The sequence below is a fragment of the Labrus bergylta genome, chromosome 7, assembly GCF_963930695.1.
Source record: "Labrus bergylta chromosome 7, fLabBer1.1, whole genome shotgun sequence".
NCBI classification, from domain to species: Eukaryota; Metazoa; Chordata; class Actinopteri; order Labriformes; family Labridae; genus Labrus; species Labrus bergylta.
Window position 1 is genome coordinate 10,363,667 of NC_089201.1, and position 16,262 is coordinate 10,379,928.

Sequence of the window (16,262 nt, forward strand, 5' to 3'; positions counted from 1 at the left end):
GTAAACACAAACTCAATCAACACACTCGACATTTAGATATCGTGCTGTTTATTTAACACAGAAAAGAAAACACCGACGTTAATGTGTTTTTGTGTTCACAGGATGCGTTCCGTCTCTCCACACTTTGACGACCTCCACAACAGCACGGCCTCCACGATCAACTTCGTCATCTCTCAGGTGGCGAGTGGTGACATAAACACCAGCATACAGGCGCTGGCACAGGTATGCACACATGCTGTATACAAACTCAGGTTATGCCAGAAAAAAAAAATCCTAAATTATATTGCAGTCTGACTACACCAAACTGTTGTCACTGTGACGGCAGCACAGCCTATTTTTACTCATATATTCATATTCTAAATTACTGTTAGAATGTCACTACATCCTGTCTTACATTTAGCGAAAAGCACAACCAAAAAAGGCCACTAGAGGGAGCCTGACATCATTTCCAACTCGATGTCCATCGTTTAAAAAATCAGTCATCTTCAATAAACACATACAGACGGCCAGATGTATAGACTACTAAATCAGGTAAAAACGAGCTTGTATATGAAACACATAAAACTAGACATGACAGGTTCACACACACACACACACACACACACACACACATGGTTGAACTGTGTGGCTTACCCTGATTCCCTGTCCCCATTCACCTGTGATGTCCGTTTCTAGCTGCCTGTGGCTATGATTGCCGCCTATGCCCAGGAAGCAGCTATGTGTGTTTACCTGACTTACCCCACACACTACAACACATGTCAAATCTGCGACAACACATGATGTCACAATTAATATTCATAGTTTCCAAAAATGTATGCTCAATCCATCTTTATTTGTCTGGGGCCAATTCATAACAAACATTATCTCACACTTTAAGAAAAGGTCAATTTTTTAAAATGTTTTTTATGCTGCTATAGAGTTAGACTATTGGTGGAACTGGCACATATCTCTCCTTCTCTCTCAATGTTGGGTGTTTGTAACATAGCAATGAGTAAGGTCTTTTGTAGAGTAATTGGCGCTATACAAATAACGATTGATTGATTTACAAAGACCCTACATGAATCCACCATGTGCACAGCCTCTTGGCAACACTTAGCAAAGTTACAATGGCAAGAAAAACTTTCTTTTAAGAGGCAGAAACTTCAAGCACAACCAGACTCATGATGAACGGTCATCTGCTGAGACTGTGTTTGGCTTGGAGAGGGAATAGAGGGCGAAACAGAGAGACGGACAAACAGAGAAACAACAGCTAATAAAACTTTGGTGAAAATCAATCATTAACTTTACTTAAACCATCATCAGGGTACATTTGAGACAATGATATACAAACATTCTGTAAATGATACCGAGAGCGTAGTAGGATCTCAATTACTATCAAATGATCACGTACATTAACAGTGAAAGGATCAGTCAAGAAAGAAAGAGCTTATGGTGTATTGTAGTAGTCTGATTGCAAAGAAGAAGAAAGATGGAGGAGATTTGTCAGTATTGCCACCAGGTGAGACTCAATGGCAGCACACACTGAAGCCAAAGTTCCTGCTGCTTTATAGACTTTTTGTTGATTGCGTATGTCTTTGTTTCACTCCTGAATCCAGTGAAATGGTTGTTCAGTCAGGTCTTTACCAACAGAACTGTAAATCCTTTGAAGGACCGTAGTGAAGCAGTGTGTGCCCTTTCTGCTTATTGTGGGCCTGACAGCCTAATGTTGAGCTGAAACAGAATATAAAGCTCCCTATATGTAACTTTCTGTGCATTATAGCGGCTTCAAGGTGAGATCAGCAGTGTGTGTATTCTCTCTCCCTGCAGATCGACGAGGTGTTGCTGCAGGAGGACAAAGCAGAAGTCATGTCGGGTCACATCGATCAGTTCCTCATCGCCACCTTCATGCAGCTGAGGCTCATCTACAGCACACACATGGCCGACGACCGGCTGCCCAAGAAGGACATCATCCGACTGTACAGCTGCATCATTGGAAACATGCTCTCTGTGAGTCACTGATGTGTGTGTCTCTGTGGTTTATTGAGATCCTAATAGTGAGGAGACACTCACATTGGCTTCTTTTTGTTCTGTTTATCTCAGCTGTTCTCCATGGAGTCTCTGGCCAGGGAGGCGTCTATGGGCGTGCTGAAGGACCTCATGCACGGCCTGATCACTCTGATGTTGGACGGCAGAGTGGAGGACATAGAAGACGGACAGCAGCTCATAAGGTCTGTCAACCTGCTGGTCATCAGAGTCCTGGAGAAGTCTGACCAGACCAACATGATCAGGTTGGTAGTGAGAAATTTCACTTTCTATTAGCTCTGGACTGTTGAATTATTCCAGTCATTTGTGTATTTGTTGAAAGAAAGAGTGTACTACTTCTTTGATCCAGTAGATGTCGCCCTCAAGCACCAGTATGATACCAAAACAAAATGCTGTTAGGCGACTCATCCTTTTTTCTGAAGCCTCCGCTCTCCTCCAGCCACACACCTCCAACCCCTCTCCCTTCGCGTTCACACGAAGGAGTGATCATATGGAATGCTGCAAAATTAAGCACCAATAGTGCAAGCGGCAGACAAAGTTGTACTCAGCTCAAACTGCAAATTGCCTGTGGCCTGCATTGTTGTGTTAGCAGGCTAATGTTAGCTCATGTCTGCATGTGCACACCTTTATTTGATCAGTATAAGCATCCTGCAGAAACGGTGTATAAATAAAAGATCAATGATGAGAGAAATCTCAACAGAAGGGTTGAGGTCGTCTGTGAAGGCCGTTCTTAAATGCACAAATAAAATCATATTATTTTCTAAAAATGCTTTTTGTGCCCGTGTGAAGCACTTTGAAGGCAAGGCAAGCTTAACTGTGTAGCACCAGGCAATTCAGAGTCCACTTTTACAAGTAGATAATACCTTGTGATGGTTTGTTTAATACATTCAGAACATTATACTGTCAAATGGTTCAACCAAACTGACAACATTAAGGGCAGAAAGAGAAAAACATGTCTCTGAGCAACAGTATACAATCATTTCTGGACTCATATTAATGGAAAAAATAAAGTTGGAATGAAAAAAGTTTCATATGAAACCTGATGCTTATCTTTTGAAGTTTTTAATTCTTTCTATAAATAAATAAATTGGCCTCAGAAAATGTGGAATAGACAACTTGATGATCCCTCCGATTGTTTCAATGTTTTGCTTTCCATGTGTTCTTATTGTTTTATTAGTAAACACTGAATAAGACATATCTTCAGCTTTTAATGAACACACTGTCTCTCCTCCCTCTCTGCAGCGCTCTGCTGGTTTTGTTACAGGACAGTTTAGTCGCAACCGCTGGTCCCCCCATGTTCTCTGACCTGGTTATGAAGGTAAGGAGTGTGACAGCAGCACGAGAAACACTTCTAACTCAGCTGTAGACTAACTCATCTGTGTTTGTGTGTGCTTTTTTTAAGTGTCTGTGGAGGATTATCCGCTTCCTCCCAGAGACCATCGACAGCATCAACCTGGACCGAATTCTACTGGACGTCCACAACTTCATGAAGGTTTTCCCCAAAGAGAAACTCAAGCAGCTCAAGAACGACGTCCCCCACAGAACCCTGAAGACCCTGTTACACACACTCTGCAAGCTCACCGGGCCCAAGGTAACACACACACACACACACACACACACACACACACACACACACACACACACACACACACACACACACACACACACACACACACACACACACACACTGACAAACGCATCACACACACACACTGACAAACGCATCTCACACACACACACACACTGACAAACGCATCACACACACACACACACACACACACTGACAAACGCATCACACAGAAATGCAGCTTTTAAATTCTACTGGGTGTTTTGGTTTTAAACTCTTTCATATATCTTTGCTTCCCCTTGAAATGTAATCTCTTTGTATAAATGCGTTCATAAACAGATCCTGGACCACTTATCAATGATCGAGAATCGTAATGAGTCCGAGTTGGAGGCTCATCTGAGGCGGGTGGTTAAACTCCCTGGAAACCTCTCAGGGCACAAGGGTGACCGTGGCAACGAGAAGGGCGGTCTGCGCATGGTGAGCAACGCAAACACATCAGTCCACATTTTAACATCCTGTTTCTTCATGATGAATGAGTGAACGTGTAGCTTCAAGGAGGAGTCTGAACTTGGTCCTAGCTCCGAGGTGTAGAAGACACAAAGTTATCTTTGAGCGAATGTGTCTAATGAAATCACACTGAGACGAGACCGTTTGTTAAAGAGGACACAAATCCACAAACAGCTGTAACTTCAAAGCCTCCAGACTTCATTGACACCTCTTTGATTTAAAAACTGCAGAATTAAGGAGTTCTTGGTGTACTGCCAACTTGACCTGTGAGATTTGTTAAATTGTGTTACCAAGGTAACATTACAGATCAAGCTAACATTTGTAGAAATATGTTTTGGCTTTTGCCTTTATTGATCGATCAGTTAAGAGAGACAGGACGTTTAGCGGGGGGTGAGGGTTTGGTGATGACGTGCAGCGTGGGGTCAGGATGGGTAAAACTCGCAAGGACATTGCTTCTGTATACGGAGCCATCAAGTTACCTGATGAACACCTGGAAATGTACTGTAAAATAAAATTGCAATTTTATGTCCATTGAGTCTGCCTGATGGAGCAATCAAGTAAAGCTATGTTTTAGAATGCAGGATTTACCCATGATAGATGCAATGATGACGAATTTATCCCTTATGTCTCCAGGATGATCGAATGTCAAAGTCAAAGGTCAGTGACATCCTGTCTGAAATCTTCAAGAAGATCGGCTCCAAGGAGAACACTAAAGAGGTAAGATCCGATCTGCAATCAAGTCATAAAATCATATTTCCTTAAAGAACAAAAGGTCAACCCTGGATGACGTGAATGTGTCATCAATGCGTCCGATCTTCTTTTTTCAGGGTTTGACGGAGTTGTATGAATACAAACAGAAGTACTCGGATGCAGACCTGGAGCCCTTCCTCAAAAACACGTCGCAGTTCTTCCAGAGCTACGTGGAGAGAGGCCTCCGCATGATCGAGTCCGAGAGGGAGGGCAAGGCTCGCATCCAGACCTCTGCAGGTACGACTGAGATCTCTCACTGTGTACGTGCGTTCAGAAGAAAGGGCGGGAGTGTGTATTAACCGTGCTTTGTGTGTGTCTGTGTGTCTTGCAGTGATCCCACAGCACGGTGTGGACTCCAGCCTGAGCAGTAACAATGAAGAGCTGAAACCAGCGGTTTACTACGAGAGACTGAAAATCCTCCGACAGAGACAAGGCCTGGAAAACAACGCCAGGGTGAGTGCACACACACAGAAGTAAAAAAAAAACTGCATTGGGATGTAAATATAAAGTTTCTCTGATAATTAAACTCACTTAAACAGCAGCACTCCTGAGTCACATACGCCACGTTATTCTAGAAGCTAAGCCTTCCATTCTCCGTCCCCGCTCTCTCCACCTGCAGCAGGGTATCGTAGGAGGTGAGGACGAGCCCCAGCACCGACCTCCCATCTCATCCCTGCTCTCCTCCAAGCCGTCGGTGGCCTCCTCCACCGACATGCTCAACAGCAAGCTGTCTCAGCTCAAAGAGTCCCGAGAGCTGTACCAACAGGAACACAACACACACTCCCACTCCCCGACGCACACACACACCCGCTCCGCCTCGCCTGCGGCCAACCTGGACGACCTGAAGAAGCGTCTGGAGAGAATAAAGAGCAACCGGCAGTGAGGAGCCCCCACTATCGCCGCCTCATCTCATCTGCAAAAAAAAAAAAAAAAAAGCCTGTGGAGTTCAGCTGGTAGAATATCCATCGTCCTTTTCAAAAATCCCTCTGTGTTCATTTTTAATGTGCTAGTAGATGGAGATAGAAAGCACTTCCAGCCCACTCCTCTGTATCAATAAACCAGGTAGCAACAAACAAAATACACCCTCAAGTTTGAACCTGACTCCACCCACTGTGCCTGTACGTTAGTAGAAATAAAACATACCTTAATCTGATTGTATAGTTGGGTACATTCAGATTGATCTAAGGCTGTGACTGGGATTTTTAGCACACACACACACAGCTGGACCCAATTTTAGCTTATAATCAAACTTCACACACACATGTTTGTTTGTGTTGACCATCAGAAGAGATTAACCCCGAGTGAGTCCTAACCTGTGTCAACTGTCGTTCTCAGTCTGTACAGTTTCATCACTCCACCATGTCCCAGCCTCCAAACTCCACTGTAGTATAATGACATAGTGAATTTACCCTCCTCTCTGGTTTAGACTCACCACACAAAATGTTTGTACATATTTAAATGTTGTTAACCACTTTAAAACGTCATGAAGAGCGTCTTGTGTGGCTGCAGGGGGGAAGCGACTGACAGGTTGTTTGTTCCTGTTAAACCATAATGCACCACGTCGCTGCTGCTCTGCTGCTGCTGCTGTTGTGTTTGGAAGGAGAAACACTGCTGTAAATAGCTGAGGAAACTGTGTAAATGCAGTGCTGGACTGCCCCCTTGTGGCTGAAGCTGGTACCAGTCTTGCATGTCAGTGACGGCAGCTAAAGTCCAGTTTGTAAAAAACAAAAAACAAATCAGTGACTGTTATTTGGTGGCAAGGTTTTAAAAACACCTCTGCAAACTGGACTTCAAGCTCCAACATTTACTCGAATAAACAAGTGAGTTTAACTGCATTTACACAGTGGAGAGAAGCCCTCTGTTTTCTTTCTGCTGACTGTAGAAACCACAGCTGTGTAGACTTTAAAGGGCGTATTCAGTCAGGGTAGTGTGTATCCTTTTTATTTTTTTTTCATTCTGAAAGCATTATGTGGCCTTTCTGTACATGGTTGTTCAAAGGCAGTGGTCTTTTAGTCCTTATATTTAAAGTGGCATTGTTATTTTAAAATCGGATGTTCTTTTTAGTACTTATTTTGGGGTCTAAATGATCAGACGTTATGGCTTTATATTTGTAGATTGCTTCTGTTGCAGCAGCAAAATAGTCAGAGCTGTTTGCTACATCGCTTCCTTTCAAACAAACAAACTTCATTAACAAAGGTGGTTGAAGAAAAAAAAAATTGAAGAACTTTGAAGTTGCTGGTAAACCGCTGCTTTTTTCTGCACAATTATTTCTGTTTTTGTTGAAGGAATTTGGTAGAGTCAAGCTGTGATTCGTTTAGACCCCGAAATATGTTAAATATATATCCCCAGGTTAAAAATACAGAAAACCTTTAAAGTTAAACAGGTTTTTAATAACTGCTGAAGTGGCACAAATGAGCGTTCGCTGCTGTTACTGTCCAGCCAGTCTGCACGGAGATTCTGTCCCCTATTTCATCAGGCAGTGGGGACCAAGCAGAGGCGTACACCGGTGTGTTTAGGTTGTGTGTTTGATTGTTTAGTGGGTTGACATATGGCTGTAAATACTGTACTGTACTGTACTCCTCCATTAACACCTCCCTTCAGTTATTTAACAGCAGCCACTCTGATGTGTTTGTAGGCTTTTAAAGAGCATGGCATGAAGTCAGTGATTGTTTTTATTTCCTCATGTAAATAAAGTTTTCATGAATAAAAACCCTCTGTTTAATAAAGCCATTGTTTTACTGATGAAGACCACGATGATGATGGTCATGGCCCTGTCAGTCATCTGCTCAGTAGCTGAATGTTAAGAAATATTAATAACATTGTTTTTGTATTTAATTCCGATGTCAGTACCCGTTCATTGTTGCTCCAGCTTTCCTTGTATAATCCATAGTGGAAAATGGCAATAAAGTCTTGTTGTTTTTTTTAACAATCCATCCTGTTTGCTGATTTATTTCTTTTTTGGTCTAATTTATTACCGCTGCATCTCTTTTAGATCCATTACTTGGGTCTGCTTTCAGTGTGTTGACATCTTACCTTTGAACCTAAGCAGCAGAAACATACGTCTTCTAAAACTTGAAGCTGTTCCTGAGAACAGGTTTTTGCCTTTGAAGCTCTTGGGAGAAATTTTTAGTTGGTTATGAAACAGACTGAAGTTAATATTGATGCAGCTTTAGATGAGAGCAAAAGAGACCATCAGCATAAATATTGACTATTTCTATATATTGTAGTTTTTTTAATGCCTGTAGTGTCTGCCAAAGGGTTCTGTAATGTCAGATGTAGAGATCAACAAAACACTGATGAAACAGATCTTTTTTTCCTTTTTATTTTACGTTTTCCAAGATAAAGGCCCAAACTCGATGTCCACCCTCACACACATACTGACTTTCATGTGCGTTCCCGCTAAATCTGTGAGGGCTCAGGGAGGATATTAAGCAGATCTATCAGAAGGGGAGAATGTGGTTGGAACAACTTATTGGTAATGTTGACCTACTGGTACCTCTGAAAAGAAAGAAATGTAGCATAATAAAGGTCAATCACAGTCCAAATTCATTTCTGTCAGTCACTAAGAATAATAATCTGGACGTACTTTGAATGGACTCAGTTGGCTACCGGGATTATTTTGCAGACATTACAACCTGTCTTGTGCAAGCATGCTCACACAATCTACTGGAGCAATTGCAAAAAAAAAAAAGAAAGTGTACCCAGTAGTCGTTAAGACTCTGAAATGTGTAAAAATGAGGGCTGTCAGCACTAACGAGTTAATCACAGCTAACGTCTGAAATTAATGCATACATTTTTTTAATCCCATACTATTGTGTTGCAGCGTCTCCCTATAATCACAGTGATGGAAAAGAACACCACTGCTGCATCTTTGAATGTCTAATTTCAACTAAAAATAAACTCTAAGAAGGCTCAGCTGACGAGTCAAAAATATAGACCATCAGACATTTCCCTTGCTGACTGTTCCTTTGAGCTGTTTTCATTCATTTAGTTTCTTTTATCAGTGGTTAAAGGTGCACTATGTAGATTTGGTAGTGAAATTTGAAAGTTTGAGAAGTAATAAAACAATTCTATACTATATTTTCTGAACTAAATACACAAACTTTACTCAAAGGAAAAATATGGGTCCCTGGAACACTGTTTGGAGCTAAAAAGTTACCAGGAGAGTTACGCTTTCACGCTTGCTGGCCCTCCCCCATACCTTATCGCGTAGCATTTTATCTGCAAACAGTGTAACAGACACCACATTTTACTCTGAGGACAGTTTGTGTATAGAGTTATGAACTTATACCACAGAATCTGTGCATTTCTCCAATTTTCATATTTCTCTACCAAAACTACACCTTTAATTAAATGTTGTCATAAAAAAACGTGAATCATTTGACAGCGCTGGTAAAAATATGACCAATCTTAAAATACTACTAGAATAAACCTTTAACTCTTATGTTCCATGGATTATATTTGAGGAGGATACTAAACATCATCACTCAGTGAGACTTCTTAAAATTGGTTATATCAAGTTTTATTAGAAATATAAAGAATACAAATATATGAAAAGAAAACATTTGAATATTTAATAGTTTTGATCATTTCAATCTACAAATATCTAAAACAGCTCAGTGTACCTCATATATAGATAAACTGAACTACATATTAAAGTGATATAAACAACATTGTACAGAAACATGGCAGTGAGGGGGTAAGGCTGAGAAAACACAGCTGTGTATGGAGCCCATTCAAAGACTCTGTTTATTTACATCAAACCAACAGTGTCCATAACTCTATGAGACTGTGATTTCTTCACTTTCTGACTCGGACTGTTTGCTCGACTCTGACGGAGAGGAGGAACTGTGATGATGATGATGATGATGACGATGATGTTGGTGCTGTTGGCTATGCAACTCCTGGCTTTCCAGCTGTGATTGGCTGATGGGTGCATTCCTGTCCAAACTCTGGCAATAAGTGCTGCCTACGTCCGTGAGGTCTGGGTGGGGGTTGGTTTTGGTGGGCAGGGTCTGTTGTCGACAGCCGCCCGTTGACAGCAGCTCTCTCTCTTTGGAGTTTCTCCATTTCATCCTCCTGTTCTGAAACCAGATCTTCACCTTCACAGGACACAGAAAAATAAAACAATATTAAGATCAATAAGATCACTCTGACCTGGTCACAAGCTGGTCTGGGGTCAGCACAGGCAACGTTTAAAAGACATTTACAGTATTTTAAGACTTGTATGTTTATTACACATTTTGGGATTTAAATAACAATAGGAACAAAAAAATGGTCATTGCTTGAGTAGATTGCTTCACCCTGCAGTGGAGATAAAGTCTGATAAGTAATCTTTCTCAGCAAATTCATTGGATCAAAGTACTTTAACTAAAAGTGCTTGTTTATGAAGCTTACAAGCTTAAACTGTCCCTCTTAGAAATGGAGAAATGATCCCTGCAGAGATAGAAATTTATGTTCAGGTTTAGGTTTAAAAAGGTTTAAAACCATCTTGTCTCAACAAAGTGGTCTATCATCCTCTCAATATTATTCAGAGTGGTTTTAAATCAGTCTGATGGTCTTCAGTGTGTACCTGGGAGTCTTTCAGTCCCAGTTTACTGGCCAGTTTCTTCCTGTCTGGTTTGCTGATGTATTTCTGCTTCTGGAAAGTTCTCTCCAGCGCCTTCCTCTGGAGGTCTGAGAACACGGCCCGCCGAAGCATGCCCCTCCTGGGCTTCCCTCTGGGGGCCAGGGGCCAGGAGAACGTGCCTGGTACAGGGACCACAGATGAGGAGGCTGGAGGGAAAAAAACATAGTCTCATGAGTACTTCCTGTCATGAAGAAGTAATGCTGAACTAATCATGACTCCAACACTTGGAAGAAGAAATCATAACCATCACTAATAAGATATAAGTCATGATGTCAACAAAGAGCAGCCAGTACTTCTAGGTTTCAATTCCAGTCCAGAATGGTTTGTTCTTGTTTTGACCAGAGAAAGGCACCCCCACACTGCCATTTTGGACCCCTCAGTTTTTACCAGACAAACAGCAAATCAACAGGTGTTGCAGCGATGGTGGTGAAAGGATGAAAATCCTCTGCATTTTTTCTAAAACGCTCCAGAACCAGAAACGTGGTAAAACTGGGATAAATATTGGAGATGCTTGTGAAAAAAATCGAGAGATGTTAGACCGAAGAAAGGTTTTAAGACGGATGCAGAGCTGGCTAAACACTGAAGCTTCAGTAATTGCGAAATGGCAACCTGCGTACACATTGACTCAAGAGAGGAGGGGGCGGAGGGGGGCCGCTCTCTCCAATGAGTTACATATTATGGCCCCTTTAATATATGTGCATTACTGATTATGATCATGAATACATGCATGCATTTATGCTTTTTTGGTGCATACATTTATTAACAAATTTATGGTAATTCGTGAACCCTACTGTAAAGCGTTACCCACAAAATATGTGTGCCATTTTTAAGTTTCAAAAGATCAGTTACGATGTATCTCAAATGTATTTATGTATTTGAAGGTTTCAAAATGTATCTTGATTAACTGGCATTGGTTTGCTTTTCTTCTTTTCTTTTATGTCAAAACGAGAACCAATTGAAAATGTATCCAAAGCCATATACATTGTGAAGTTTTTGTTTCAATTATAGGTGCTTGAAAAGCAGCTTTTTAATGTATAAATGTTTGAATTTCACAAGTTACTCGCTGCTTTAACTTCACTTTCTCCTAAACTTAGTTGTTCTGAGAAAAAGCATCACTCACACACCAGCTCCCCGATGCTGCCCATAATATACTTGTTCTGCCTGAAATCTGGTGTTTAAAAGCCCAATTTGTCGGCCAGTGGAAACACAGCCTATGCTAATGAGCCGGGCTCTCCAAAGCTGCGCTCACACTGCCTCTAATGAAGCATGAAGGGGGATTGTATGGGCTGCAAATGCACAGAGAAAGGTGATTGTGTTGTAATGAATTGAGTGGAAAAGGCCGTCGACAGGCCAGTATATTACAGGCCCATTAAAGACAGGTCAGTATAATGTAGAGCTGCTGGAGAGTCTTCACTTCAGCTTCAGAGGGCACAGAGTGCTTACCGCTGTTTATAGAGTCACACACACAGATCATGTCACACAGATGCTCTGTCCAAAGACACACACATTTATGTATAGTTTGTGTTTTACTTGATTAATATACTGGGGAATAAATTCAAGAAAAAATCCAGGTCAAGATCGATTGATGTAGAGGAGAACTTCTGAGATCTTCATGGAATGTGTGTGCGTGTGTTGTTTGTGTGTGTGTGTGTGTGTGTGTGTGTGTGTGTGTGTGTGTGTGTGTGTGTGTGTGTGTGTGTGTGTGTGTGTGTGTGGTTTAGGCTCCGTTTGGTCATGGTTCTGGGAGCTTTGTGGGCAGGCAGAGGGGGCTTGGTGGGAAAACGAAGGCCACATGAAGAGGAGCTGCGTTCCCGAGCTGGGAAGATGCCCGCCTCACATTTAGACCATGACAAACGGCACTAATAGGTTGAGAGCGTGACAAACTGGACTAATTTGTAGATTAGGACAACTGGTGCTAATGTCAGCAGTCAGAGTGTTGCCTAAATAGGCCTCCAAATAGGCGGAGCAGATTCTGAAAATGTCCGTGGGGGGATTCCCATACTAAGGAGACCTCATCATCTACATCAGCTTGTGGAAAGAGTTTTCACTTTCGATTCCAGAAGCTGTGAAATCCAAACTTGAGCCTGAAGTGTATGATTCGATTTCTATGAAATAACCTCCACTTATAGGGGATGATATCATCGTTGTGTTTAGTCAATTCATCAGCAAAAACTAGAGTCGAGATCTTCTTAAAATCTTACTGGATTGACATCAAGTGGGCCAAGAAAGAACCCAATAAAAATTGTTCTAGATTTGGATTTGACTAATAAATATTTCACTGAGATCAAACTGAAACAGATTTTGAACAAGACTCAGCCATGCAGTCATGCTTTAGCTTGTGCTTCCTGTTTTGAGATGTTATATAGTATTTTTGTTGATGTATTGTTGTTGTTACATTTTGTGTTCCTTATGTTCACATGTATTTCTGAGTTTGTGTTTCTTACTAGAGGTTGGAAAAATTTGATTTATCTAAAAATTGAGATTTGTATGTTCTGAGATTTTAAATCAATTCATAACTTCCAAAAATCAAATTTATTTAACTCCAAATGGAACAGCAAGAAATTCAGCCAGTCTCACAGATGACTGGAGTAGATCCTAAAGTATGTACTCATTCAAAAATAGACTTTGAATCATGGACCCAGAATGGTTTTGAATCAAAAATAGATTCTCAATCGAATCGTGAACCCAAGAATCGAAATCGAATCGAATCCTAAGACACCCAAAGTTTTCCAGCCCTATTTCTTACCACATCCTGAATATTTGTTGTTGTAGTTTTATTTGATTTAAAGCTCTATCTATGAATGGGGCATTAAGAATAACTTTATGTTACGCATGTTGCAGTGTGTGTCATTTGTTAACACGCTATAAACAAGAACTTTAAACTAATTAGGTGAAAAATATTTTTTTACAAGCTGCCATCTTCTTCATATTATTTCAGCCTCAGCCGTTGATACTTATACATTATTTGTATCTGATGTAATACTCAGTCTCCTTCCTCTAATCTAATATGAGAATGATGAGCTAGCTTTCTACACTTCACCTGATGACATGTACGGTTCATTTTGCACGTATGGTCCTTTAACAAATAAAGACAAAATATTAAATGTAATAACTGTGAGTGAAATAGAGTAGGTAATACTTTCAGTGAAGAAGTACATTAGCACAGCTGAGTTGATGATGCTTTAGCTAAATGTATTTTAACATAATTTTAGAAGGTTTAAAAATCTATCCGGACAAATAAAGGTTGTGTTGAGATTCACATGATAAAATAATAGACTGAAGGCATGGTCTTTTTTTTTTTGTTTTTCATGTTTTCTAAAAGAGAAATGATGCCCCCCTTTTTTTTGTTTTATTCGATTTTTTTTTTTTTTTTTACAATATTTTATTTTATATTTTCATATTAATCCAATATTATGTTAGTCTATGCAATGCTTAAGTGAACGTATGAATCAAGTTTTACGATCACTATTCTTGAATAACACATGATGATAAAAGAACTCTAGTGAGAGTTTCACTCCTAGAAAACACTTTTCGACATTTAAATCACATTAAACATTTAATCAGAACTAGCTGACAACCTAAATGAATAAGTGAATCAGTATCATTATGAAATGAAAGCACACACCTTTAGAATATGACCTAAGGCACAAAGAAACAAACTGTTAACAGCTTGTTTATTATTTTTGACTTACTGAAAGGATATTTATTAATTCATTATCCTCATGATCATTTATGCAACCTATAACATAACATTTACAAACACACACACAAAGCATTAACAAGGCCAACAGGGTTTGTCAGAGAACAAATCTGACTAATCAAAGATGAATACTTACTTTAAAAAAAGAAAAACTGATTTAGAAGTTGTGTAAAGTCTATGACTTATGTAGCCAAGTGAGGAATAAAAAGCCGTAAACTTAAATGCGTTTATGTTAAATAATCTAAAATGGCAATGTACAGGAAAGTGGTAAGACAATAAACCATTTAACGATGTTCAACACATGCCCTTTTCTCTATTAATAATGATAATAATAATAATAATAATAATAATAATATATAAATCAGCTTTAGACGAACAGTTCAGAAAATATAATGAAATAAATAACATTAATTAATTCAACCTACCTGTGAAGTAGGATGCTCTGAGGAAAGGATGGAGGCTCCCATCAAAAAAAGGCAGAGGTAAAGACTTGGTCTGAAAACTCTGGACTGAGAAACAAAATGGAAAGAAAAACACAATTTAATATAAGATCAGTGACACCCTAAAGCAGGAAACATATATAAATACCACAGACACCAGAAATGCATCAAAAAGATTCATCATTTAAGAACTGAAGCGTCTAATATAACTTCAATATAATAATATAGCCATTTTGAAAAAATCCTTACAAGTTATGTCACGCACCACATCATCCTGCAAACTACTCTGTTATGTAATGTAGTCCTATGTTTTTTTTTTATTGACCATCCAATGCTTCCCGAGTCTACATATAGGCCTAAATAAATACATTGTATTGAAATGTATGAGCAGGTTATAGCATCACCCGCAGGGCTGTTAGTCTAAAAAGGTCGAGAAATAATAATGATAATAAATAAATAAATAAATAAATAAATAAAGGACTGTAGAAGAAAAGATAAATAGCCTACATAATAATAACATTTTGTTCCTAGTCGTCCAATTAAGCTTATCAGCCTATCTATCATATTAATAAGCTAATTAATACTCTTAATCAGCAAGTTCCCCGTTTGCCCCACACACTCACCGCTCCGTGTAGACGGGGCCAGTATCGCACTGACACCGAACTTGAGGTACCCTGAGTCCGGGCAGGCGGTCTGCGGAGAGCCGGGGCTGTTCTGACTCGGCTGACCGGAGTTCTGGAGCACACACCGCTCGGTGCCGTGTCCCAACCCCCGGGAAGGAGCGCCAAGCCCCGGGCCGATGGCGAACATGTCCCCTAAACTTCTAGAAGAGACGGTCCGATGAATGTAGCTGACCGGCTGGCTTAACCGCAGCAAATCTTCAACCAGAAAGCCTGAGGGGAGCGAGCGGGTCAGCGGAGAGGAGAGAGCCGCAGGAGGACGCAGTAAGGCCGGGCAGAGAGGAGGCGGCAGGGCGCTGCAGGGAAACATCATGATGGGAAAACTTTTCTTTTTGTTTGATAGTTTTAAATTCAGCTAAAAAGTAATAAGGCACCCGAACAACAAGAACCCACTCTGAGGTCTGAGCGCTCTGTTGTAGTGGTTTTATACACTCCTACTCAAACACACACACACACACACACACACACACACACACGCACGCACGCACGCACGCACACACACACACACACACACACACACACTCAGGCACACGTGCACGCGCACAAGTTCAACCACCAGCGATGCGCGAGGCTTCTCCGCGTGAAGCTCTCTTCACACAGAGATCAGGATGAGGGGATTGGTCAACGGTCCGCTTAGTCACATGTGATTGGACCCCTGTCACACAAAAAACTTAGACTACACAGGCCCGTGGTTCCATCTATCTTATTTATCAGATTGTGTGTGGGCAGATTGATACAGATATTTCATGTCACGGTGCGCACGGCCTGCAAGCGCCATTGTTCAAGGTGCCATCATAGCTACAAAAACAAAACTTAAGTATAAAAATGACATTATTTTCAAGACAGTCTGCCCTGTGACAACGCTTCATGAGTTTAACTTCAAAATGTCCACGTGAACGCAGCATGAGGCCACCTGCAAAGAAACAAGCAACAGTTTTCTGTCATGAGATATTTTCTCTCTCAAGAA

At 40.7% G+C, this 16,262-nt stretch overlaps 2 protein-coding genes across 4 annotated transcripts in view; one reads left to right on the forward strand and one right to left on the reverse strand.

Annotated features, from left to right (window-relative positions):
* The window catches only part of ckap5 (cytoskeleton associated protein 5), a 37,855-nt gene extending 30,078 nt beyond the window's left edge, over positions 1-7,777 (forward strand). For all 3 annotated transcript variants that reach the window (XM_020651273.3, XM_020651274.3, XM_020651276.3), the window contains 10 exons: positions 102-222; positions 1,807-1,986; positions 2,080-2,267; positions 3,265-3,340; positions 3,425-3,613; positions 3,929-4,066; positions 4,730-4,813; positions 4,924-5,083; positions 5,178-5,299; positions 5,466-7,777. In XM_020651273.3, the coding sequence (XP_020506929.2) occupies positions 102-222; positions 1,807-1,986; positions 2,080-2,267; positions 3,265-3,340; positions 3,425-3,613; positions 3,929-4,066; positions 4,730-4,813; positions 4,924-5,083; positions 5,178-5,299; positions 5,466-5,729 (1,522 nt within the window). In that variant the 3' untranslated portion in view covers positions 5,730-7,777. The remainder of the gene's footprint in view (positions 1-101; positions 223-1,806; positions 1,987-2,079; positions 2,268-3,264; positions 3,341-3,424; positions 3,614-3,928; positions 4,067-4,729; positions 4,814-4,923; positions 5,084-5,177; positions 5,300-5,465) is intronic.
* Positions 7,778-9,353: 1,576 nt separating this feature from the next.
* dbx1b (developing brain homeobox 1b) lies at positions 9,354-15,721 on the reverse strand. The gene is made up of 4 exons (XM_020651257.3): positions 15,239-15,721; positions 14,601-14,684; positions 10,419-10,621; positions 9,354-9,948 (listed from the first exon to the last, which is right to left on the reverse strand). The coding sequence occupies exons 1-4, from the start codon at positions 15,606-15,608 to the stop codon at positions 9,628-9,630; spliced, it is 978 nt and encodes a 325-aa protein (XP_020506913.1). The 5' UTR covers positions 15,609-15,721; the 3' UTR covers positions 9,354-9,627.
* Positions 15,722-16,262: the final 541 nt, after the last annotated feature.

Bases quoted from the DNA above. Each gene is read 5' to 3' on its own strand.
- dbx1b (XM_020651257.3), bottom strand. From the start codon at position 15,608: ATGATGTTTCCCTGCAGCGCCCTGCCGCCTCCTCTCTGCCCGGCCTTA. The intron at 14,685-15,238 runs GTGAGTGTGTGG...TTTGTTTCTCAG, and splicing joins GGCCCCGTCTACACGGAGCG to TCCAGAGTTTTCAGACCAAG. The intron at 9,949-10,418 runs GTACACACTGAA...TGTCCTGTGAAG, and splicing joins TGGGACTGAAAGACTCCCAG to GTGAAGATCTGGTTTCAGAA.